The 26,098-nt window shown below is 35.5% G+C and overlaps 2 protein-coding genes across 6 annotated transcripts in view; both read left to right on the top strand.

Annotated features, from left to right (window-relative positions):
• The window catches only part of HOXD3 (homeobox D3), a 66,763-nt gene extending 41,942 nt beyond the window's left edge, over window positions 1–24,821 (top strand). For 2 of the 5 annotated variants that reach the window (XM_066575795.1, XM_066575793.1), the window contains exons 2-5: window positions 4,096–4,122; window positions 17,023–17,107; window positions 20,625–21,148; window positions 22,501–24,821. In XM_066575795.1, the coding sequence (XP_066431892.1) occupies window positions 20,659–21,148; window positions 22,501–23,249 (1,239 nt within the window). In that variant the 5' untranslated portion in view covers window positions 4,096–4,122; window positions 17,023–17,107; window positions 20,625–20,658 and the 3' untranslated portion in view covers window positions 23,250–24,821. Of the gene's footprint in view, window positions 1–3,697; window positions 3,736–4,095; window positions 4,123–9,363; window positions 9,435–17,022; window positions 17,108–20,624; window positions 21,149–22,500 lie in introns of those variants that run through there. The other 3 variants (XM_066575794.1, XM_066575797.1, XM_066575796.1) reach the window with 3 other exon arrangements.
• On the top strand, window positions 7,243–9,203 carry HOXD4 (homeobox D4). The gene is made up of 2 exons (XM_066575800.1): window positions 7,243–8,505; window positions 8,905–9,203. Exons 1-2 carry the CDS (start codon window positions 8,097–8,099, stop codon window positions 9,201–9,203), a joined length of 708 nt encoding a protein of 235 aa, XP_066431897.1. The 5' UTR covers window positions 7,243–8,096.
• Window positions 24,822–26,098: the final 1,277 nt, after the last annotated feature.

Raw genomic sequence — 26,098 nt, 5'->3', positions numbered from 1 at the left:
ACAGGCTTACACTAATATGACTAGAAACTTGAACTGTTATTGGAGCATAGTAGTGCAAGATCAGGTTCAGTTCCTTTCATTTACGCAAAAGTTGGAAGGAAGGTTATGGCACAACAGATCCCGCAGTTTTCAATGGGAATCAGTTGTGCCCTTAACAGCAAACACATTTTGAAACAGCAGCCTTCCTAGATAGTAATGTTGCATGCTACATTTCTGTTCAGCGGGCCTTGGAGCCATTGATTTTGATTCTCTATACAGTACATATGGATCCCATTCAGCAGAGAGAGAGAGTTCACCCCCACCTGATAGACCCTAATAATTCAAGGACTCACTGACCCAGCTGTGATGTTTTGACAACAGCAGACTTTGTAAATCCAGAAAGTTTCAGATAAAATAAAGTCACATTGAAACTCTCTTCTAACTTTGTTTTTAGTTGGAATGTTAAAGGGCAATCCTTGTATGATGCTTTTATACTTTGATTGACCACCTGCATAAGACACACCCATTAGGGGAAAATGAGGGTTTTACTGTACAATTGCAGGTTGTAACTGTGCTTGCTCAAAAACATTTTTCCAACAAGACAAGTGGTGTAGAACTTAATTTATTAGTACTGTAGTACTTGGTGTAACTAAATATCCATATGTTTTTACAGAAGCTTGCACAGAGTTTGTATGTTCTCCCCATGTTTCCTCCAGATACTATGGTTTCCTCCTACACTCTAAAAAACATATTGATAGGTGAATTTAAATTGTGGGCTTCAATGGGGCCAGGAAACAACATATACGATGATGATCTCTTTACAGCACTGTGAAATATGCATGTACTATGTAAATAAGTAACAAGAAATAACTAAACAAGCTCAAATTACAAATGTGATACTCTTTTACATATAAAAATGCTGTAACTGTGTGCACAAACACATAGAAAGACCCAGCTTGCATTGATCACTGTGGCTTATTTCACAGCCGAACCCTTGTGACTTTTTTATGGCCCACATAAGATCCACAAAAGTTTTCTTAGTTATGAATTCAACTATTAAGCTCAGCTTCACACAAGCATATGGGCATTTGCGCGCACATGAGCACCATGTTTTCGCAGGACGTACGTGTTTTTTTCGCGCGTGCATTAGTGTATCTTACTGTACTTCTCCATGCACAAGGCATGTGCATTTGCACGTGCTGAAAAAAGCACCAATGCTCCCAGCCATTTAAATTTCTAATAGAGTCCAATGAGTTCAAGATATGTTCTTTTTCCTGCGCAATTAAGCAGTGTTTCATGCATCATTTAGAGTGTTGTGTGTGCTTTTGCACATTTCCATTGACTGCTATGGGGACCTTTGGTGTACAAATGTGCAGGAAACAGAGAATGTGTGTTTTTTTTTGCATTTATGAAATGTGCAGGAAAAATACACTTATGTGAATGAACCCATTGAAGTCAATGTGTTCTATTCACTGCATATTGCGCATGCAAATGTTGCATGCACAAATACGCCCGTATAAAGCCAGCCTAAAGCAAGCCAACATCTAGGTCTATTGAATTAAGTTCTCATATCTGTTCTTCTGTGGATGGGGAATGGTTGGAAAAATGAAGCAAACCCTTGAGTTAAGTCAAAGATGAACAGAGAGGCTCATGTGCCTTTGTTTTATGGTGTAGTTCCCTTCTGTGCCCATAGGAAGGCGCTGTTGGACAAGTCTCTTGTATTCTGTGAATTAGTGTGTGACTTGCCCTTTGGTTAACCTGAAGATGGGGGGGAAGGATGAGGAGCACGTGATCTCAGCTAATGTCCTATATTCATTATCTTTAAGACTCATGCAAGACTCAGCCAAGTATTTTAATCTTTTAAGCATCAGTTAAACCGCTCAATGAAAATTGTAGGAGAAGCTTCTTCTTCTATCTACTGTACTGTGTTACAATGCAAAGATATACTGTATAATTGTGTATGATAGATAGCTGAAAATGCAGCTCTGCTGCTGACAAGAATTAATGAACTAGTTAAATAATGCACCTGCTTTGCCTATTTGGAGAGTTGTCCTCAAACATGAAGACATACATTAATCCCCATACCTTTCATAGGGAATAATAACCTTCATTTACTAAAAGATTTTCTGTATAGAGCAAAGAGGGAGAGTAAAAGCTGCAAGCACTGCTGAGACCTGTGAACTTGCTATGCATGCAATAAAATATACAGTATACTATTAAATCAAGCCTGATTAAGGGGCATTAAATTACTTCAAAAGCTGCATATATACATTTTCTGCTTATCCAATAAAGGTATCACCTCCATAATACTTTTGTATTTTTTATATAAGATAATGTAATATTACAACTCTTAAATCACAAAGGAAGCCCCCACTATGATTATGTGTGCATATATATATATATATATATATATATATATATATATATGCAAATTCATGAAGGCCACTAAAGTTTGACCCAATTAAAGCTGTTTGCATTATAGGAAAACGTATGTAAAAATATTACAATATTCATATTCACAAACCCATTGCAGAACAAATGCATTAAGTTATTTAAGAAATAACTATAAAAGAATGAATGATCTGCCTCAAACTTGAGCATAAACTGTTTAGAGTTCATCAAAAAGTCTAAAGTCAAATTATAAAGGGTAATGACTGCATCAAAATGAGGATTTCAGATCTAGGGTATTTTAGATACCAGAGGTAGATATTTCCTTGGATCTTAATTGGGATGCATTTTCAGTCTCACATATGGTGCTTCTGGATTGTGTGATAAATTGTGCTTCTTCTGCATCCTGGGGTCTCCTCCTTCACACTTTCCCTTCCAAATTCATTCTTGTGAAACCTTAAGGAAAAAAAGTATTCACACTATTTTGTTTTATGACGTTATAAGCCAGCCTCCAAAGTTCAAAGCTCTTCTCACTTACAGAAGCTGTGAACAGTTTGCTGGCTTGTAAATTACAAGTGACACCAAAAGCTCTAAATAAATATTTAAGTTTCCTTGGGATAGCGTCCATTTGCCACTTCAGTAAGGACTACGATTCTGTTAAGGCTGAGTTCTTCCTCAGATTGCTATCTTCAATATTGCTGATAAGTCCTGTATTCAACAAAGAAAAGATAACATAAGAAACAAAAACAACACAGAAACTTGTGTATTTTTATAAGGTACCCATCATGTGATCTTTAGAAAATAGTACCAAATAAAATGAACTAATTAACAAATTAAGGATTCATAGCAAAAACAAAATCTATCTATCTATCTATCTATCTATCTATCTATCTATCTATCTATCTATCTATCTATCTAATCATCTCTGGCTTCTAGCTTTTGTGTATCACGGTTCCCCTCTATAGACTGGGCTTTGTACGACCTGTACTGCAGTATAACTTTCACTTTTTAAATATTCCTTCTTTTATTTGGTGTTACTATTAGAGGCTTCTGGGAATCTCAATCTAGTGAATAGAAGTTTAAAGCTGATGGTTATTTATGGTTCCATTGAGATGAGTCGTGAGTGGCTGGATCAGAACACGTGATTCCAATAAACTTTGTTTTATGGCTTGAGAGTTGACAAGCTAAAATATAATTCCCACCATAAATTAGTTTAACAGCATACAAGTGCAGATGCGTTGTGTTCCTGCATGTAGTAATAAGGATCAGTGTTTAGAAAGGATCATTCTGCCTGGATCTCCTAGCACTGAAGCCTTTCTATCTGCTGGATCCACTTTACAAGAAGAAGAAAAAGGAAAAGAATACAAAGTAAGTGATTCTCAATGTAATTTTGTGCTTGATGGGGGAGCAGGAGCAGGGGGACATACACGTGTTTGTGACGGTCATGCTTTACTTTACCATGAAATACATTACCCCAAATGGGGCAAGTTATGTTTCTATATAATATATAGGTTCTACCTACAGAATCTGTCGTCATGTTTGAGCACGTTCATTTCAACTATGAACTTGGGGGTTATTTGTGGAACCAAACGAATCAGAGCCATGAAATTTATGATGTTATTATATTCGTTTATGTTCGTTTATATTAACATTACTATGCCAATGACATAAACACGTATGTAATTGGAATATTTCACTAAATGTCTTGTTTTGTTTGGTTTGCAACAGGTTACACATAATGGAACGACATATTGGGTAAGTACACGGCCCTTATACATTTATAGATATCCTGCACTTGTGTCAGTGTAATTTATCATAGTTCTATCTACTGCAAAGTGTATCAGTGTAATATTATGTATCAATGTGATTCATGTATCAGTTATTTCTGTTTATAACTCTGATCTTGTTGTATGGCATTATATAATGTTGGGGGTTCCAGATTGTGGGTATTAAATGACTAGTAATTTAACATGTAAATGAGCTTGGTTGGAGTTTATATCATGCCATATGGCTGGAATATTTGATGGGTGTACAGTATTGACTGGAAGTGATGTAATTAGATTGAAGACTTTTATTGATTCTGGAGATTTTCCAGGTGTCTGTCTTATTGGGGTTTGGATGAATATAAGTCATTGCCTGTTGGTTTGTTGTACTGTATAGCGCCTCCCACAGTTAGGAGTGATGATATACAGTATAGTACAGACTCATAGCAGGAATTTTATGTGAATAGATGATGTCTTGTGCTTGATTAAGTGCATAAGTGGTAGGCTAATAATCTTTGCAGTCTTTATACGCCTTTATAATAGGATTAGAAAATGTGTGAGACTTTATACTACATTGCAATGCGATCAGAGCGTTTGCTTCGTATTAATGCAACATATATAGATTGTATCAACCTGTCTAAAAGGTATTGACTAAGCAGTGATATTTAATATACGAAATTCGTTTCTTTCTTCTTCTATCACTTAATGAAAGCAGTTATCTAAAAGATTTCCCTGTAAATATCAATATTAAGAAAAGTTTCTGCTGTTAAAAAATAATGCAAATATAAATATATAATAGTAATATATTAAAATATAGAATAGTAATATGTTCCCTTTTAAATACTTATTTATGCGTTTATTTATTGTCCTTTTGTCCTCATCTGACTTTTGTATCTCATATCTTCATCAGTGACAGGAAATTAATCTTATTACATAAAACATTGAATAATATAGTTTTTGTATGAATTAGGCCCCAGAAAAAGAAGTTAGATCAAAAGCAGCTCTATGGGCAGTGGAGCAGGAGGTGAATATTTAACGCTTTTGTTCATCAATAACACTGTGGCTTTGACCTGTCTGAGCAAGTCTTCCCATAAGGTGAAATGCAGGTCACATCGTCTAACTAATATGAAAATGTCAGCTCCAAGCTAGCTCTTCTTTACTAAAAATCATCATATATAAAATTCTAGAGAAATACTTGAAACTCAATACATGATGTCACACATTTATTGAATCCACATTTCAGTTTTGCATCTAGTCCTTTATAAGGTGATATATTATCAATACATAATGTGCAAAATAATGGGTCTTCCTTTGAAGGCATCACAGCTATAAACATCTTGTACATGCTTCCATAAATATTTTGTATTATAGACAATAAGTCTATAGATGTAAGAAGAAATCAGGGTTGTGAGAAAACATTAATAGATAAATAAACAGATAGCAGATGCATTGATAATTAGATAATAAATGTGTGTGTAGAAAGATAATTAAAGTTGATAGAAAGATAGATGATATAGATACTGTAGATGTGCTCACATATAGTAGTTTATTATACGTAAAAAACATTTGCTTCAAATTACATCAGAGTGAAGTAAAAGAAAACCTAAAATATTTAAAATAAATAGATATAATGAAAAATAGTTATTCAGGCACTTACTCTACAAGAATGAAGCTGGGCTCATATTTGGAGGAATCCATGGTTGGATTTTTGAGACATTTTGCCTTTTGGAGAGGGGAGGACACTGAGTTTGCACATGGATCAAGAACAAATCATGAACTTTTGTCCTCTGCTGTGTGACTGTCGAGCTCTAAAAATAATGAAACTTTGGGATATGTTTGCTAATGCCCTCTGACCTGCTCTTCACCATAAACGCTACCACACTCATTTCTGCGCATAGTGCAAAGATTGGCTGCTCACAAGACTGGTATGTAATACTCCATGTGTATTTATATTCGTATTATTATATAATTATTTTTACTGAACTACTGTGACTCTTTCACCCACTGATGTTCCATAGTGAGGCAATAATATAGTTTAATTGGAGTTGTTTTATTAGATTTTAGATATAATTTATATCTTTGGCTATATTCACATTTTGCATCAAATGGTATCATTGTATGCCTTCTGGGTACCTTTGATTTCATATAATATAAATAGACATATGTGTTCGTCTTGGTGACTTACATTAGGATAACCAAATGTTTCTTGAATAAATACAACAACATAATAATATCACGTTGAGTTGTGCTAAATGAAAACTCAACTCTGCTGCATTGACAACCTTAACTCTGCTACATTTGCATATGTTACTTGTTTATATTTATATTTTTACAAGTATTTTTTTGTTTCATTGTTTGTCTTTCGGGTGTTTTTATGCTTGTAAAACAAATAATGTCATTTCTTTAAAAGAAATTACAGTTTTGGAATTAAATATGGTCGTTATGGATTTTTTTTTTGTCATAATAATATAGGATCACCTTATGTCCTTTTGCACTTTCTTTTCTCATACCTGCCATCATCCTAGTCATATAAGTGACTCATAGGTGATTCCTATGAAAACACTGCTCTACTAGATAGAAGGACTGTCTATACGTTGTCTATATGTACCCTGTAGAACCGAATTTGTGTGGTGTTTACATAGTCACAGATTCGATTCTAGGGGAATATATGGTCGATGCAAAAACTTCGAATCCACCTACAATAGTTACAGCACCGACATGATAATTAGTAGTCACCCACATTCATATATCCATTCTTCATTAATATGTACTTAATATTTCTTCTTTGGTCACATCTATCCATATATATATATATATATATATATATATATATATATATATATATATATATATATATATATATATATATATATATATATATATCTGCCACCGTCAGATATACACAATCCCGTTACATATGTGTATATATATATATATATATATATATATATATATACACACAAACACACACACACACACACACACACATATGTATATATATATGAGCTTAGTGTATTTATCCCATTTCATAAACTATCTACCCTATTGTATTTTTGCTATCTGACCTCATAGTATGTATTTTATCTACCGTCTATTCTTTTACATTTTTATATTCATCATCTAGCCCCTATTATAGCTATATATACATCTAACCTCTATGCATGTTTGTAGCTCATTTCATTTCTATACATTTGTATGCTGTATAATCATTATTTTCACTTACAAAGTTGCATCATTTAAACAACATTGATTTATTGTAGACGGATTTATGCTCCAATTCTCTCCTACAAGTTACAAAAAGAGCCTTTAATATAAAATGATATTTTGAGGAATCTCGGTGGCTATAAAATAATTGCCTCGTTTTATTGAACCTTGTGAAACGTAAACCACAAGTTACTGATTATCTAATTTATTTTCAACCTGACTAGATTCTGGTAACTTTTAGATGACCCCTTGAAAGACAAAGGCAAGACAGGTCTATTGTACATATTATAGAGCCCCTGATGCCCCCTGACAACATAAGAGCTTTCTCCTCTCCCTCCTCACATTAGATCCCAGCAATAACTACACAGGTTTTTCTGTTTTAAAACTTGAGATTATGGCAAACATTTTTTCAAATGTGAGTTATCAGTGCAAAAAATTATTTTTTTATGCAATAGACACTATATGCAGTTCTATGATAAGGATCAGGGAAGAACTTCTCCTATGAAGACGTGCAATGTGTGATTAAGAACAGAAGAGATGGAATGTTCATAATGATCCAATTAAATCAATATTATTTTGTTATTTTCTGAAAATTATGAGCTACAATTAAAATCCAGTGATAAAGTTCCTGCCCTGTGATTGGCTGGCCTGATCACATGGCCTCCTAACTTTATTCAGTTGACAGCAAGTAGGAGGGCTCTATGGAGGCAAGAAAAAAAAGACAAGAGCAGAAAAATTAGTATTTTCTATCCTGAGAAATTAATGGCCATGAGTTCTTATATGGTAAACTCTAAATATGTGGATCCTAAATTCCCTCCATGCGAGGAGTATGTGCAGAGCAGCTACCTAGCAGAGCAAGCCCCTGATTTCTACAGCTCCCAGCAGGGCTCTGACTATCACCAGCATCCAGCTATCTACACCTCCCGGCCAAACTACAGCGATGAGTCCTCCTTCAGTTGTAGCCACCATGCACAAGGTTCTTCTGCATTGCAGCCCCGGGGTCACCATGGGCAAGAACCACAGAACACTTATTCTGCTCCTGAGGACCCCTGCCAAGCATCTTCCCAGATCTCCAAACCCTGCAGTCAACAGCAGCACCCTAAAAATGGAAGTCTTTCCAAGCAGCCTGCAATAGTGTACCCCTGGATGAAAAAAGTCCATTGCAACTCAGGTAAGCAGCAACTCCTTCCTTAAACACAATATAATTCAATGGAAGCAGGCGAGGAAGCTGCTGAAAATATTATTTATGGCCATTTAAGCCCAGGAAGCCATTACACTCATCATAAATTTTTATGGTTGAGGGAATAGGCCATGTGGCTTTGTTGTTTGTACTGAGGAGCAAACTCCATCCAGTGTGCATGCGTTAAGCTAAGTATATGTGTATATATATATATCTATATATACAGTTATATATAGTGTCGCATGGATCTATGTATTCTTAGGTGGTGTAGCATTTTCTCTATATACTTATATATAACGTAGCATTGTGTGCGGGTTTATAATGCGATATATAGTGATTCTGGATACTTTAGATTTCACGAAGTTGCATATTTTCGTTCCTTTGTTTCAGTCAACCCAAATTACACGGGAGGAGAACCCAAGCGCTCCAGGACTGCATACACCAGGCAGCAAGTTCTGGAACTGGAAAAAGAATTTCATTTTAACAGGTATCTCACCAGACGTCGCAGGATAGAGATCGCACACAGTTTGTGCCTCTCCGAGCGCCAGATAAAAATCTGGTTCCAGAACAGGAGGATGAAATGGAAGAAAGACCACAAGTTGCCCAATACAAAGGGAAGATCTTCATCTGCTTCTTCTCAGCACATACAAACTCTTAAGGAACACCAGACTGACCTCACCTCTTTATAGGAAGCAATGCAGATTATTATTATTTTTTATTGTTATTTTTTGAGCTGTAATGACATAAAATATTGCCAGGACTTCCTATGTTCAGCAGTGTAAACCCATAAGAGGACTAGAATGCTCACACACCTACCAAGAATGTCTCCTCCATAGAAATTCTGGACATCATAAACTGTGAGGACATGTTTCTTTTTGTTGTTCACACCAAGAGGATCCTACAATGGAAATATGTTTTAGGTAAATCTGTCTGTATGTGTTGTCTGATAGCACAGGGCAGCAGTGGGTTAAAAAAGGAAATGGGAGAGGTAAAATATAAATGTGGAGACCATATGGGAAAGCTCTGCCATGATTTCGTTGTTTCTTCTTTGTTACTGCCAGTATTATAAGTCACACGATACCAAATTACAGGAAAATTATTATTATGAAATAAACGGGTTATTTTATTTGTAAAGTGTATTCATTTATTTATTTAAAGGGGAGCTGATCTCATAAAACACACGAAAACTAAGCATAATAAAATAGTAAGAATAATACAACAACCACAAAGCCAAATATACACAAAGGAGAATTGTTCTCATTTCTAGTGTGAAGGGAGGACTCTCGCTCTGACTGTTCTATATATTTATGGTTGGGATTACAGTGGGATACCTGCTTGAAGGTAATAAAGAAATAGGATTTTAGTTTGTAGACAAAATGTAATTTTGGGTTTTAAATAAATAAGAGAAATTTGATAAATGTGATATTTTTATGGAAAAAAATCCACAGGAAAAATAAAAAAGTCATAGTAAACTGTACAACTTCATGTAGCAAATTCTGTTTGATTTTTTTTATTTTCTGTAGCAACATAAACTTACAAGAAATAAAAAGTCTTCTATGATATACATTGTAGACTGAGTCTTCCTTAAGGTAGAAAAGGCAAGTTTGTCCATTGTAAAATATTTATCTTCAAACATGCAAAACAAATGTATTTTATGTTCCATTTTTTAGGTAATTTTTTTTAATGAAACCATGTAACAAATTTGTGAATATTTAGATATTACTGAGGAATTCACCATTACAAACAGCAGCAACAAAAGTACCATAGATGGAGATTCTTTTCTCATTCTCAACAGAGTAGCAAATTGTCTTTTTTATTTCCTTTTAATTAAAAATCAAATATTGAAACATGTTTGGATTTGTTACATTTTTTCCAATGACAAGAGAAATTTGAGCCATTTTATTACAGCATTTTGTGCCACTGTATAATCACAGTAGCTGTATGCATACAATATAAATAGAGGCACAAGACAGGAAACTAATTGTACAGGGGGCATGTGAGGAATCCTTATCTGGATCATATAGTATTTTCTGTTACATCTGTAAAACACGGACAGGAAGATATAAGGAAACTCTTTGTTTGCTCCTGTTCTGGAAATCTGGATTCACGGGCTGCTGATAGCTATAGATAACATTGCAGATGTCTCATCCATGTAGTAGAGGACCATCATTGTCCCTATGACAGATCATACAGTGGAAAAGCAGCTTCACGTTGAGAGGGTGAAAAGGTATTTTTACTGAAGTTCTGCTTAGCCAAAAATCATAGGTTCATCCTGAGGACAAATTTTCTGTGCGATTAGTTGTATTTCAGCCGGGAGATCTGACCTCTAAACCCTTGACCTCTTGGACCTTAACTCCCTAGTTTTGGCATAGCAACCTTTCTGGATTTACTACGTATAAAGGATTTCTTTGTACATATTTTAGCCTGATAAAGGGGATCCACCAGGTGTACAGTTACAATACCATGATCAATAAGAAATCTAACTATCTATCTCTCTATGAATTCATTTGCGCAAGAGAGAATATGTTCACTTAATTTTCTATCAATGTAAATATCTAATATAAGAACATCAGTAAGTTTCCTGTTCCTTCTCATAAATGCTACAATCAAGAAAATAGATGAAAATTTATTTCCAATAATATTTTGAAATTCGCCCGAAATTATACAGATGAAGTAGGGGGAAGGGGACATCATAAAGAAGTGGGCTGGGCGAACTCCTTCTGCACATATGTAGTATGGCTATGTAGACAGTATACAAGTAGGTGTACTCCATACACACACATACTTATTTATTTATGACCCTGACAATTCAATTAATATTTCCTCATACAGATTGTTGCCTTTACTTATTTTTCTCTTTTTTGTGGCACTAAGCAAACAAAAGAGTATGAAAAGTGTCTCATCAGTCTGTATTTACTGATTTTTCTGTCTATCACACCTGCACTGTACTGTCAATAGATAGGGATCTCACATCACATCCACCATTTCGTGAGATATGAAGGGATAATGACTTAAGGAATCCTTTAATCAAAGAAACAAGTATACAGTAGAGAAGAGTGGTAATTAAAATGAGTGACTCACCTAGGAGTCATTTTATATATGTGTGTATATATATATATATATATATATATATATATATATATATATATATATATATTCCAATGTACTTTAGGCTCTATCAGCTCATGACCACAGAATATTTCATTGTTTGCATTATATACCATACTCGCACTATGATCCATAGTGTGTCGTCAGACAGTACTCAGATATATAGGTATCAGTTTAGACCCATAGTCAGGACATATTATATATATATATATATATATATATATATATATATATACATACACACACATGTAGTGTGTACTGTACATATTTATTGTGTATGTGTTTATGTATTAAGCAGCTGTGGCTGTGTGCTGTCTAGTGGCTCCTCCTCTGCTACTAACAATACATCAATAAAATAGTGTGTATTATATCACCACTAGTCGTTATGGAAAAGAATGAAGGGAAGGCTGAGTCAATAGCAAACAGCTCCCACTGTACAGTACAGTAAATCAGGAAGAATCCCTGAATGCAAAGCCTCACATCTTCCCTGCCATCTTCCACCAAGAGGCTCCTGCATTGATTTACTAGTAAACATAGAGGAGGCATCAGCATCAGCAGCACAGGGGGCTCTAGAAATGTTCCTTACATGTTCAATATCAAAGTGGATGCAAGATGCCAAGAATAGGTTTCTTCAACTCCTGACCCACGTGATCCAGCAAATAATTAATTCAGCACGTCCCTTAAGAAACACAGCGTCGTCATTAATTTGCCAAGCAAAGGACTCTATCAGACTTGAAAACTGAAGAGATCCCAAGAATATTATATACAAAGAGAGCAGACTGTATACTCTGCACTATCTCTGTCCTATAGCTGAGGAGAGCAGATCTGTGCTGCTGGTGGGTATGTCTCTGTTATCACCATTATTATTACTATTTCTATTTATTATTACTATTATTTTCTTTCTTCTCTAATAGCAGAACTTGGCTGTCATCATAGGTTTGATAAATAGGAGTCTTTGCCTGTTCCTTGCAGTAGTCAGGAGATGTAGTGACCTTTGTTTCACAATGCTTAGGGTTTATAAGAAAATTAGGATGATATATGCAACTGTTCCTTGAGTCCTGCTTTGGGGAAAGCCTAAGCAGTAAAGGGAATTGAATGGATTTACTTTAGATTTGTATGAGGGCTCAGATTTAGTGCAAGCCTTGAGTCTTCCAGGGAACAATACTGAACTGTCAGGGCATCTGCTGCCTTTTCTAAAGACACTGAGAAAGGGGCCCTGAACTTCTTTTCATGGCTGGGTCGTAAATTTTACCTTGCGTCATAATAATAGAATTGGGGAGAAAGCTGAAATGTTACCCAAGGCAAACGTTACAGCACATAATGATTTCCGAGTGTCCGCCATAGTCATTACTATTACACTTAAAGTGGTTCATTTTCTGCTGGACACCGCCATTTATTCCCACCATTTGCTGCAATCTATAATAGTAAATGGATATTTACTGATCTAGCTCTGGATCCCAATAGAGAGAGACAGACAGCAGAATAGATATCTTCCCTGATTCCCCACATTCCTCACATTACGACTACTTTCACATAGCAGTGTTTTGCTTCAGTATTTATGAGCAAAAACCAGGAATGAGTCCAGTAAACAGAAGAGTTGAAATCTTTCCATTATACTTTTCTAAGTAGGTTCCATTCTTGAATTTGGCTTACAAATACTGATGCAAAATAGTGACCCAAATACTGCAGTATGAAAGTGGCCTTAATAACACTGTCCATTCGGATATATAACTGATAAATCACATCTATAGCGAATAGTGAATTTTATTAAATTAACAAATGTTCATTGATTTCTATATTTTGCTGTTTGTTGGGTTGTACCTTAAGCAACCATAGATTTTTAAATATTATTATTATTTGCATTGGGACATCTTTCATCGGATATTATAATAACACATACATTAAAATAAAATTTTATTTAGTTTATATTCACTTTTGATCATTTATGCAGTAACAGGATTATTTATCCTGGGCAGAAAATATAAATATATGTATAAAGGAATAATACAATAATAATATCTTTAGAGTTCAGAATACAAAATGTCAGCGCTTGTAATAATAACATTTATTTCCTAACTGTAGACGTGGAGGTTTTATCAGTTGACAATGGGCCAAGTTGTTGTTATAAATCATAGTAAGTAAAGGGTTCTAGGCTGTTGGGGGCGGTTGAGGGGTGTAAATCTCGCAGTTTTATTGCCCTGTGCACATTATGCTGCGGTTCATTTGCTGTGGATCTTCTTGCTTGAATTGGATTGTGTAAAGTTACATTCTCTCCATCAGGCAGGAGAAAACAGCACTTTATTTTGGGTCCTCAGCTGGAAGCAGTTGTTGTAGCCTCTGAGTCTGTGCGGCTCTTTTATCATCACCATTGATGCAATGTTGTTGTTGTTGTTGTTGATTTTTATATACACTCATTTTTTTAAAATGGAAATATTTTAAATAATCTGCCAAACAGGGCAATGATGAAGAGTTTTCCTTGTCTTGTATATATGGTTGTATACAATGTGGAACAATAATATCTTTATTATAACATTTTTAATTTGCCGTTGCTCTTTAAACATAGTAAATAGACATCGACACAATCACTTAATTGATTTTATTAATACATTTACATACAATGCGAATCAAAATCAGCGAAGAAGTCCTCATTCCCATGTCATATCCACTGGTTGTGGTCACATATGATCCATTCCATTGGTTGATTGCAACAATTATTATTTTTTGTTGCTATATTGGGGTACAGATCAATGAACATTTTGCATAGGGGTTTGAAATTCTGTGCAGTGATTTGGTTGGCAAAGTTGGCACATCCCTGTATCCCCTGTACCGCGATGTGGCATGTCCTGTTGTATATATTGGCGTCAAACAACAATCGGAAGAGGTGAGAGATGAAGGCAGATTGGGATTGGACTGGAAATCTATAGGTTATATACAAACCCATACATAGCTGCAGGGTTTAGGATAGTGATCACGTGAACAAATAGGTTTAAATCTTAAGGCAGAGCCTGTACTTGAAGTGATTATAAAGGGGACATTACCAACATCACCAACCTAGAAATGGCTCCTCATTAAAAAACCCTTACAATGGAGACTCTCTATTAATTTGGCCAAGTTGTTTGATTTCAAACACTATGAGAGAAGATCATTGCCCTGACTGTAATTGGTAGGTGAGTGCTAGCCCATTGCCTCTCTATGGGAATACTGTGCTGTGCTGCTACTGTAGGTGGAAATGTCTGCAAATCCGCAAGATCAGGGTTAGGACAGAATCTTCCACACACACAAAGGGTGAAGGATACATCTTAGCTCCATCCAACAACCAACCATAGAAACTGGAGAAGCCCATGGTTATGATAAATTGATACGCAGGTAAGATCTTGCATGACAATCCATAGTCTTTGTATCAAGCTTTACTAGTGCTCAGATTTATTGTGTTTTCAGCATTTTTTAGGCATAGGGGACTTTGACAGGACTGCACAAATAAGCCTTTTATCATGATTAATCCAGGTCTGTGCAATGTGCACATATGTACTGTACAGAGCATTGGGTACCAGTGATTTAATTGTATGCCTATGTGTTAGAATATGACAGTATATAACACATATAACTAAGATACTTTTAAATAAATAGAAATAAATTTGCCTTTTTACCTCTTGCAAAGAAAGATTGAACACTATATTAACACAGTGTCTTGGGCTATTGGACTTGCAAGAGACAATCTGATTTATATATATTTACAGTCAATTTAATGGTAATATTATATCTATAGGTGGAGGGTTTCCAAAACAATGCAGGAATATAGTAAAATTATAGTGATATATTTGGGGTTTTTAATTTTAGTTTACTGTAGCAATCGTCATTAAAATACGCATTTACAGGAGCCTCCTCAAATTTGAAGGTATTCAATTCTGCTCTCTACTTTGTTAGTGTTTGCTAAATTGCACCTCCAATGTTTCTTTCTGGATGTTTTCTGTGTAGCCCTTACTGGTATCAGCAAATAGTATGGGGATATATAGATTAAAAAAAGGATGAGTACCATTTCTGTTTACATATTATATTTGATTCCAGCATAGTTGGAGCTCATAATTCCTAGAATTGCTGTTTATTATGTGGATGCCACCTACTTATAACCACATACAGTATATACATTCCTTAGACCGAATCGAAAATAGTTGATTAAATAAAGGCCTTAGCAACCCAAATGCCATCTCATGTTGCCTAACGTGTATTAACACCAGCGTGGGTGGACAAATCCAACATTTTTACACAAATCAGTAGTCCTTTCTGTGCATTGTTTGCCCTGCAGCCGTTACCAGGCCAGCATAAATCACATTGAAGCAGACCCTTTTCTTTTAATTTTGGTGAACCTGCGCCCACACAATGTTATTAATATACAAATAATTAACTGCGTTCCATCTTTAACACTTCTTTACAGTTTTTCGGCAATCACCAGGATCGTATACGATTGGAATTGTACAATTAAATCACAGATCTGGAATATATTTATCTACACACACTTTAAACACACAGAGAGAACTAGGAATTTACATGTAGGAGGTTGGGATGATGGAGCAACAGATGATACAGCCTACCATATTATTTATTATTATTTACAATTTGATGTGATTTATTATTGTTTACTTCTAGAAATACATTTGGTTACAATAAACAAGTTTAATAATAAAATGAACATAGGCTTCTGCCCACCTGAATTGGGAATATCTTCTGTTTTGGTACTGGCCCCTACCAGGGACCCACATAGTTCCCATTCTTTTCTAATCCTCATATACAAGCCGCACTACTGTACAGTTACTTTACCTTGTTTCATGGGGTGTTTGAGATGAGATAATGAGGATTTGCAGGAAAGTTGTTAGCACTATTCTGCTAGAAGCTACTGCTCAGTGCTCACTTGGTTGTTCATTAAGTGGTGAGTTATTACTATACAAGCCAAAGGTCATTGGAATGGCTTATGGTAGCTGAATTTGTCTCTTATGTGGCCTAGCTTGTCTTTGTGTGGGATCCTTAAAGCTACTTAATCAAGAAAAATATACATTTTCTAAGAGCTATACCCTGCATGGTTACCTGTAACAGTCATCTAGGTATTTAGAAATTGAGATCTAGGACTTCCATGCTCTGTAATTCTATAATTAATATATGTGATATGTTCAATGTACACAGACAACTTTGCTACCGATATTTGAACCAAGTAAAAAACTATCATTTTACATTCTATTTACTATTTGATGTTAATTCATATTTACAAACATTCAGCTTTCTATATATATTATATATATACACACAATGTTTATTGTTTTGCAAGACTGTAATCTATTGTTAATCTGCACGCATTGCCCATATATAAATACATCATATACATTACATTGCAATTCTAATATTTTACAGTTGCCTATGTGGGATTTGCAGGAATAAGGAAAGAGGGCGCCATCTAAAGAAAGTCAGATACAAGACCTGAGCCTTGAACGCCAAGGTAAGTCCCTGACTACAATTGCGATTGAATATAAATGATGTATAATATGCTATAATGACGCAACTATAGCGGCGCCCTGCAGGCTACACAGCGGTGGAGCTGCAATAGCGCACTAGTATACAATGCAATGCATGTATACTCAGTATGTCGGTATATCAGCAAAAATTCTTACTAGATAGGAATAACCGGGAATCATGAAATCTTCTGCAGAAAGATCCTTCATTCCCCTGTAAAACGGCCCTGACACCGCATTTTTAATTTTTGATACGATCTTCCTATTTTACAATCTGCAGAACAAAATAACCATAAAAGTAGCGACAACATTGATAATAATATAAACATCTCCGAATATTGTATATTTGAGCTCACAATATTTGCAGTTACAGCGCGAATATAAAATATTAGCCCGTACCCCCGAGGAAGCAAATATATTTCCAAAGAAAGGATAAAATATTCTGTCGGTGATATAATGATATCTTCCACCCTATTTGGGGCGTCACATACATGTGGAGAGCATCCCATTAGATCCATTAGGCTGAAGATGAATGAAGACTCCATTATGAGACCAGAAGTTTAATCCAAGTTTTGCCCTATTATTTTATCCATTCTGATTTATGATTTTTTTGTGCAATCCAGGAAAAGGAGGTAACTTTGTGCGTGTCCTGGTAAAGTGCTGGCAGAGTTCTAGTTACACACAGGGCTCGGGGCAGCTTTTATAATTCTGCTCTACAGGCCTTTAAAAAGGAAAAATTTGCGGAGTAGGGGATTCTTTTCTGTCTTCCTCCTACGCTTGGCCTGTTTTACATTTGTGAAACTTCTCGGGATCTTTCCCCCCCTTAGTAAAACACCAGCAAGTCATAAATTTCTCTCCAAACCCCAATGACAGGTGCATTGATATGCACTGTGTGGAGCAGCCTGGTTAATAATCAAAAGACTCCTGCTACTTATATTGAATAAATCTCATATTTAATGCAAAATATTTCCCATATATTTTAGTGTTAATTTTGATTATTAGATTTCATTGGAGGAAAGATTTAGTCTTTGACCTAACTTGCAGTCTATGCAAAACGTAGAAAACTGGACCCCCTCTTTGAATGCGGAATAAAAAAACAAAACATTTAATATTCTCTCACTATGGTGCTGCAAGGAGAAGGAAAGTAATGTCTGAGATCTGAAAAGGCCCTCTGTGCAATGGTTATATATCAGCTTATGTAATACTATAAGATTTCTATAGATTCATTATATTGCTCATATTATATATGTATGTTGATTTCAGTAGTGTATTTATTTATACTATAGGCTTCTGCTTTTTAATCTGTATTTTGCTTGTGGTGTTAAAGAAGAAGCACAATGCATTTGCCCATTGTCCAAGTGATTTATTGCACATTGCTCCTTATTTAGGTTCAAGCAGAGTTCAGTAACAGTTGGATCTTTCTGAACAAGAATAAGCCTCTTGCCAGTCTGTTACTAAATATGATTCTATGGAAGAATCCATGTATTGTTGGTGTTGTGTAGACAATACAGCAGGAAGCTGTGCAGAGCTGATAGCATCACATTTCCAATGCAATCAATTCATACCCCTCACTATCGAAGTTCACTTTCATTTATTCCACAATATCTAACCACATTGGATGTATGATGGCAGCTAGAATTATATTTTCTTTTAGAATATATCCCAATATTACAATGTGACCATGCAGATCACATTGACTCAGTGTTGTTATAAACAGATATATATCCCCTGGAGATAATCAGAATATTGTACTTATCAGTTTATTGTGGAATATTATTGTACACCGACTGGGCTTGTAATCAGAATAGCAAATAATAAATTGTGACCTTAATTTTTAAGGTAAAAATTAGAATTAAACCTGTGACAAGTACAAAGCTGGCTTGGCACTATTGAAAGAGTCACTAAATAAAAGGTAAATTAGACTCTGTATCATCTGGAAGTAACTTAGTATAATGTAAAGGGGAGCTTGCATTATGCTTTACAGTTTGATGTGATTAAACTATACTGTTTGTATAATTGCTTTCCATTTTCTTTCAATCGTTATGCTAATATGGACAAGATAATAAATCTTCTGTATATTGGCAATGGTGCTACTATTAAAACAATTACTGTCACAACATGCAGGCTGCTTGTACCTTGCAGTGAAAATACACAACACACACAGTTTAGCTCAAATCTCTCATAAAAAGAACTCAAATAATTTAATTTTTCAAAAGCTGACATTGCATTTTCCCCCCAAATGGATCAAACAGAAAAATGTTGAATAGAAGTAGTTATATTTTAACTGGCCAGTTTCAAGGCCTGGCTCACAATGGACATAGAGGTTTTTTTTCTGCTAGTTTTTCAGGTTCTGAATGCAGTTCAATCCATCAAGTTAGATGCAGCTCACCCAAGCTGCAGGGTGGAGGGGCAAGTTAATCTTTATCCAAATTTTCTAAGGCAAGTCAAGCCTGGGCACTGAGAAATATTGTAGAAACATATTCTCTGTCTATGAAGTGATGTGTGTTTGATCACACTGCAGAGAAGAGGTTTAACAGTTGTTGAAGGAAGCAGAGACAAATATTAATACCCCAAGCAAAACCATTTGATCCACTACAATGTGTGTACATGTAATACTTCCAGTTTGGATTTGGAGACTCCAAAGCCACAAGTAAAACTCTCAATTGGGACTGAGCCTTAAACTAGAAGACTGTTGAAAGCTGCATGCTATAATATACAAAGACAACATATGCTACATTGCACACATATATAATACATACTATAATACACACATATTTAAACCAGGCTATCATACACATACATATACTACGAGCCTTGATACATGCACATATATGATGCATGCTACAATACACAGGCAATACATTCAAAAAGTAAACATATACACAATACTTGTTAGAACAAATACAATGCATGATATAATGCACACATATATAAAACATGCTATAATACACATGGATATACTACAATCCTTGCTGCAGACACAATGCACACAAACATACATACATATAGTATATAATACTTATTATAAAACAAAATATATGATATAATACACACATATGATATATGCATTAATAACAACGTTTTCAGTACACACTGTAATACACACCTTTACTATATCCAATCATACACACATATTATGCATATGTTTATATACACTCGCATATAATACATGCTATTATACACATATTACATGCAATGATACAACTATTTAACACATGCTATAATTCACACAAAAATAATACATGCCATAAAAGAAACATGATAACAATGAGGCCTTGCGAATAAACCATAATAAGGACCATTATGTAGATAGCTCAAGTACAATTTTATACCTATGTTACATATGTTCTAATGATAACATATCAGAAGAGTTTCTGGTTAAATATATCTAGAAGGTGAATTTGCATAAAAAATGGAAACCCATCCAAACACAGTGGATAATGTGTGCATCAAGGAATCTATGCTTTGATTAGATTTATGGAATTCCTGTTTTCTTTTTTTTAGGGTTAAGACTGAGAAGACTGGACAGAAGAGGTCAATGCTTATTGATAAGGGTGCAGAGTCCCTATTACTCAGAGACAGCAGGATGCAGAAGACAGCCTACTATGAAAACTCTGGACTTTTTGGGGGTTACACCTATGCCAAACCTGAATCATACAGTTATAGCTCCAGTCATCAAACTTACTCCCAATCTGCTCTAGAGAATGATTATCCAGGTTCAGCATGTTCCATTCAACCATCTGCTATCAGGCCCCCAAACCATAAAACTAGTGACATTAGTGGCAGCTGCATGAGGACATCTTCTAATCAGAATGCCAGCCAGAACACCAATATGAATGACCAAACTCACCAGGCTCCATCTCTGCCTCCCTCTTCTCCTAGCCAGGGCAATACCTCAACACAAAAAAAGAGTAAATCCTCTGGCTCATCTAATTCCTCTCAACCAACTATGACCAAGCAAATATTCCCTTGGATGAAGGAATCAAGACAAAATGCCAAACAGAAGAATACTAGCAGCACTCCTCCAGGTATATAACTCAATGGCCAATATCTTGTGGAAGCAACTTGTAATCAGCTCAACAGATTATGATGTTTTCGGTGGATGACTGTATACAAAAAACTGGATCTATAAACCAAATGCATAAAATAACACAATCCATTGGTATTCTATTAATTGCATAATATGGTCAGGATATCTCATAAAAAATATTTGAAGAAAGAGAAAATAGTAATGCATATGGAAATTGCAATTATTTCTATGGAAGGAGAAAGAATGTGAAGGCCATGTGATGTAGTGCCCAAGACAACAAGGCCAATACTAATCCCATCTTTGTGCAATATAAACTACTCATATATTTGTACAAGGGGGGAAATACTGAGGTGGAACAAAAATGAGGGACTGTGGGGAGGAACTTGAAGGCAGGACAAATATAGACATATATAGAAAATAACAACCATGTGCCATTATTTTAGGCCTCAGTCAGATGGGCGTTTTATGTGCGCATGTTACTTGCGTTTGCGATCCGCATCTATATAGAACCAATGCTTTTTAATGGCAGCGAATACATGTCCGAATTTTACATGCGCATAAAATTTCGCACCTACCAAAGATAGAACAAATAGGTGGCAATGGACATGGTCACGCGTTTTTTTAAATGCGCACAGTGCGATCTTTTTTACACGTGAATAAACGCACATCAAAACACCCGTCTGACTGAGCCCTTAGTCAGTCTATCTATCTATCTATCTATCTATCTATCTATCTATCTATCTATCTATCTATCTATCTATCTATCTATCTATCTATCTATTATCATAGCCTATTGCATTGTTAAACCAAAATTTGCTTTCAGACAAGCATATATAGTCAGAAAATTCCAAAAACTGTCCTTCACTTTTGTGAAAATATCATTGATTAGGGATCCGCAATTATGTATGCCTACAAAGTGGTTCTGTATATAAATAACTTTATTGGAAGTAATCAGAATTCTGCCAGTTGGTGCAACAGTTTAATTTTATTATTAATATGCTGATGTATGTGTAATATTTCCCTAAGATAAATTAATAATTCTTGCATGTGCACAATTTAGTTTATTACATGTATCAACATACATTCTCCAATAATGTAAAGCCTGACTATGCCTTAGAGCAAATTTAGTAAATGAATGAGAAAAAAGGCTGATGGTTACAAATGGTTAACTATTAACCCTTACAGAAGGAATGCTCTGTAGCCAGCACAATGCATAGTTTATAATTTGGCATCCCGACTGCAGGATTTGCTGCTCTGTGGACTTGTGTTGTGAAGTATTTGCTGATGGAAGTAAAATGATTGTTATATTCATTGGAGTTAATGAATTTGTGTTTTTGATTCTGAACCCAGGAGACAACTGCGAGGAGAAGAGCCCGACAGGACCCTCGTCTAAAAGAGTGCGCACAGCTTATACCAGTGCGCAACTAGTGGAGCTGGAGAAGGAGTTCCACTTTAACCGGTACCTTTGTCGCCCACGCAGAGTGGAAATGGCCAATTTGCTGAACCTGACCGAACGCCAGATCAAGATCTGGTTCCAGAACCGCAGGATGAAATACAAGAAGGACCAGAAAGCTAAAGGGATCATGCATTCTCCAGCAGGACAATCTCCAGATCGCAGCCCTCCACTTAGTGGCTCCAGCCACATAGGATACTCAAGTCAACTGCCCACCGTTAATAGCCTCAGCTATGACGCTCCCTCACCAACATCATTTGCCAAATCCCAGCAAAACATGTATGGCCTGGCAGCTTACACGGCTCCCCTGAGCAGTTGCCTACCCCAGCAGAAAAGGTACCCTGGTGCAGAGTATGAGCACCACCCCATGCAGAGCAACAGCGGCTTTGCCAATCCCAATTTACAAGGCAGCCCTGTTTATGTTGGAGGGAACTTTGTGGATTCCATGCCAGCTTCTGGTCCTATGTTTAATGTGGGTCACCTCTCTCACCCATCATCTGCCAGTGTGGACTACAGCTGCGCTGCACAGATTCCAGGCAACCATCACCATGGACCTTGTGACCCACATCCCACATATACAGACCTAACTTCTCATCATACGACTCAGGGAAGGATGCCAGAAGCACCCAAGCTAACGCATTTGTAACTATCACACGTGGGATGAAGAGAAAGAGAGAAGATAACTGTTGTTCTCCTTTTAATTACCTCAATTTTTCTGCAAGAACATTGTTAGGATCCTTATTGTGAGTGCCAACTGCTATAAGGAATGTCTTATCATGAAGCAGCTTTATGTCCATGAGAAGGAACCTTATAAGTATTCTTAAAGCATGACAGTGCAATAAACTGCAAAGTAAGGCACAATATAGACTATTAATGATGTACTTGAAGGTAAGTCTAGATTAGCATTAGCCAGAGTCATGCAGTTTTTTTATTATTTTTCTTTCTTTTTGTACCAAATTGTAATGATGGGGAAATAACTTGCATATGAGATTTTTATTTATGAATTATTTAGTGATGTTGGAATTGCATTCAGCTATGTGGCACCTATTTATTATTATTATTATTATTTTAGACGCAACACAACTTTTTTTGTACCATGAATTATTAATTATTTATCCTTGTCTTATTGTATTTATGTGAATATGTGGAATTTTTCGCTCTCTAAAAACTTGGAAGAATGATTTAAGTCCATTGTGCTACATGATTATTTCCACTATTAGGTGAGAGATTAGTCCCAATGATCAGTAGTGACTGTGGCTGGTGTGTCTAGTTTATGTAATGGGTTAATTAAAGGCAGAAAATACAATGTAGTGAATCACAACGGGCATCTGACATTTTGAAAAGTTATTATTTTGTTATTATTTGTCTAGATCCATTCCAGCAGTATTTAGAATAAACTATATCTGAAATGTTGTTTCAATAGACAAGGCAACTAGAGGGTGGCAGAATTATGCCCGACACTAGCTGCAATATAGGATCATGATTTTTTTTCACTATCAATGCACCTAATACCATCCTTAATGTTTTCTGTCCTGTGAGTTTTCCATCCCAGAGTGTTTGCAAATTGCAATAACCCGTTCACTGCTCGGTTCATAGTTTTTTGTGGCTTTCATTGTAATTCTTTGTATATTAGATGTACATTTGAAATTCAAGGGGTTATCAATTTAAAAAAAAGAATAATAATTAAAAAAAAAGAAAAAAATGACAATCACCATGAAAAAAAACAAAAAAAAAACTAAACAAAACGTATGATGAGAGCCCATTGTTTTTCAGCGTTAAAGGGCTTTCACACAATGGCAATTGGTTTACAGGGTACGGCCCATAGTAGGGTTAATAAATAATAAAATTATTAATGATAGAAAGGATTTATTTTATTTATGGACATTGGCTGATGTGGAGATGAATGAGGAGCCCGCAGTTATTATTAGGAGTCATCATTTTGTACTCAGAGTGATCCTCTTCCTACGCATTCCTGTTTGTTTGGAGAACACGACTCCTACTCCTGAGCTGTGACAACAGATCACATTCCCTCCTCCTAGGAAAGATCTGACCCTTAATGTTCTGCAAATAAGGAAAACACAGACTGAGAGCACTCGAAAATGAACGAAAATGAACCCGCCAGAGCCAAGGAGTCCAAATTGCAGGGAAAGCACAGCAATGAGCATTACTGTACAGTTATTGTCCCAATAAAATCCATTTACAATTCTGACTGCGAATATTCTGTGTCTTGTTCTTATTATTTCAATTGATTCTGAGTAAATTGGAAACGTTCTAATTCACCCATTGTTTGTCAGAGAAGCCTACAATAACAGTCAGTGGATTAATGCTTTGTTAGTGTGTTGTAATGACAGATAGGTGGCCGAGAAACATATATTTACCATTATTGCATAATATTATAGATAGATAGATTTATGGATAAATAGATACAAGTAGTAAATGATAGTGAATACATACTATTATAGCTATATATAGCTGCACACGTGCTTCTATTGAAGGAATAAAAAGTCATTGGTAAGAATGTGCTAAAGCTGAGTTTTTAATTTGGCAATGGTAATAGCATGTGTTTTCTGTGATGTTGCATGGGACTCTATAGGATTCATAGATGCCTAAAAGGAAATAAAAGGCAATTTATCTATTTTTGCAGACTATTCCTAGAAGCATATATGCAGACTCAGAAATGTTGGTTTATACAGTATGCAGGCAAAATTGAAGTAATACAATACAGTATATAATTTCCACAGGGTTACTCATTTATCTCTTTCCCTCACTCTCCATATCTATCTATCTATCTATCTATCTATCTATCTATCTATCTATCTATCTATCTATCTATCTATCTATCTATCTATCTATCTATCTATCTATCTCATATCTATCTATCTATCTATCTATCTATCTATCTATCTATCTATCTATCTATCTAATAGTTATTGATGCTCTTTATCTAAAAAATGTGATTTAATGAACACAAGGATTCATCCTAGGGCTACTTTTACATGTCAGTATTTGAGTCAGTGTTTTGCATCAGTAAGCTAAAATCAAGAATGGAACCTACAGAGAGAAATTATAAGGCTAGTTTCAGATGAGCATATGAAAACACAACCATAATACAGATCTGTATTATGGATGTGTTTCAAGAGACTTTACATCTATATGTTATCAATTTTTAATCCATATTTGCCTCCGTATTTTTATTATTTGCTATTGGGTCAATACTGATCTGTATTTGCCCAACAGAGAAGAATACAGATATGAAAGCAAATAAACAAAAAATAGTGCGTGCTGCGTTTTTGAAAAATGTCCATAAAATATGGCCAGGTGATTAGCCCTTTAGATTTATATTAAATTTGTATTACAGTACCATCAACACAGACCTAATAAGAAGCAAAAATTACACTCATTTGGAAATGGCATAGTGGAAAGATTTACCCCTTTTCTGTTTTAGGACCTTTTCCTGACTTTGGCTTACAAATACTGATGCAAAACACTGATACA

This window comes from Eleutherodactylus coqui, chromosome 8 (genome assembly GCF_035609145.1).
Source record: "Eleutherodactylus coqui strain aEleCoq1 chromosome 8, aEleCoq1.hap1, whole genome shotgun sequence".
Classification (NCBI taxonomy): Eukaryota; Metazoa; Chordata; class Amphibia; order Anura; family Eleutherodactylidae; genus Eleutherodactylus; species Eleutherodactylus coqui.
The sequence above is the reverse complement of the archived record's forward strand: the minus strand, read 5'-3'. Positions and strand labels throughout refer to the sequence as shown.

Bases quoted from the DNA above. Each gene is read 5' to 3' on its own strand.
- HOXD4 (XM_066575800.1), top strand. From the start codon at position 8,097: ATGGCCATGAGTTCTTATATGGTAAACTCTAAATATGTGGATCCTAAA. The intron at 8,506-8,904 runs GTAAGCAGCAAC...CCTTTGTTTCAG, and splicing joins AAAAGTCCATTGCAACTCAG to TCAACCCAAATTACACGGGA.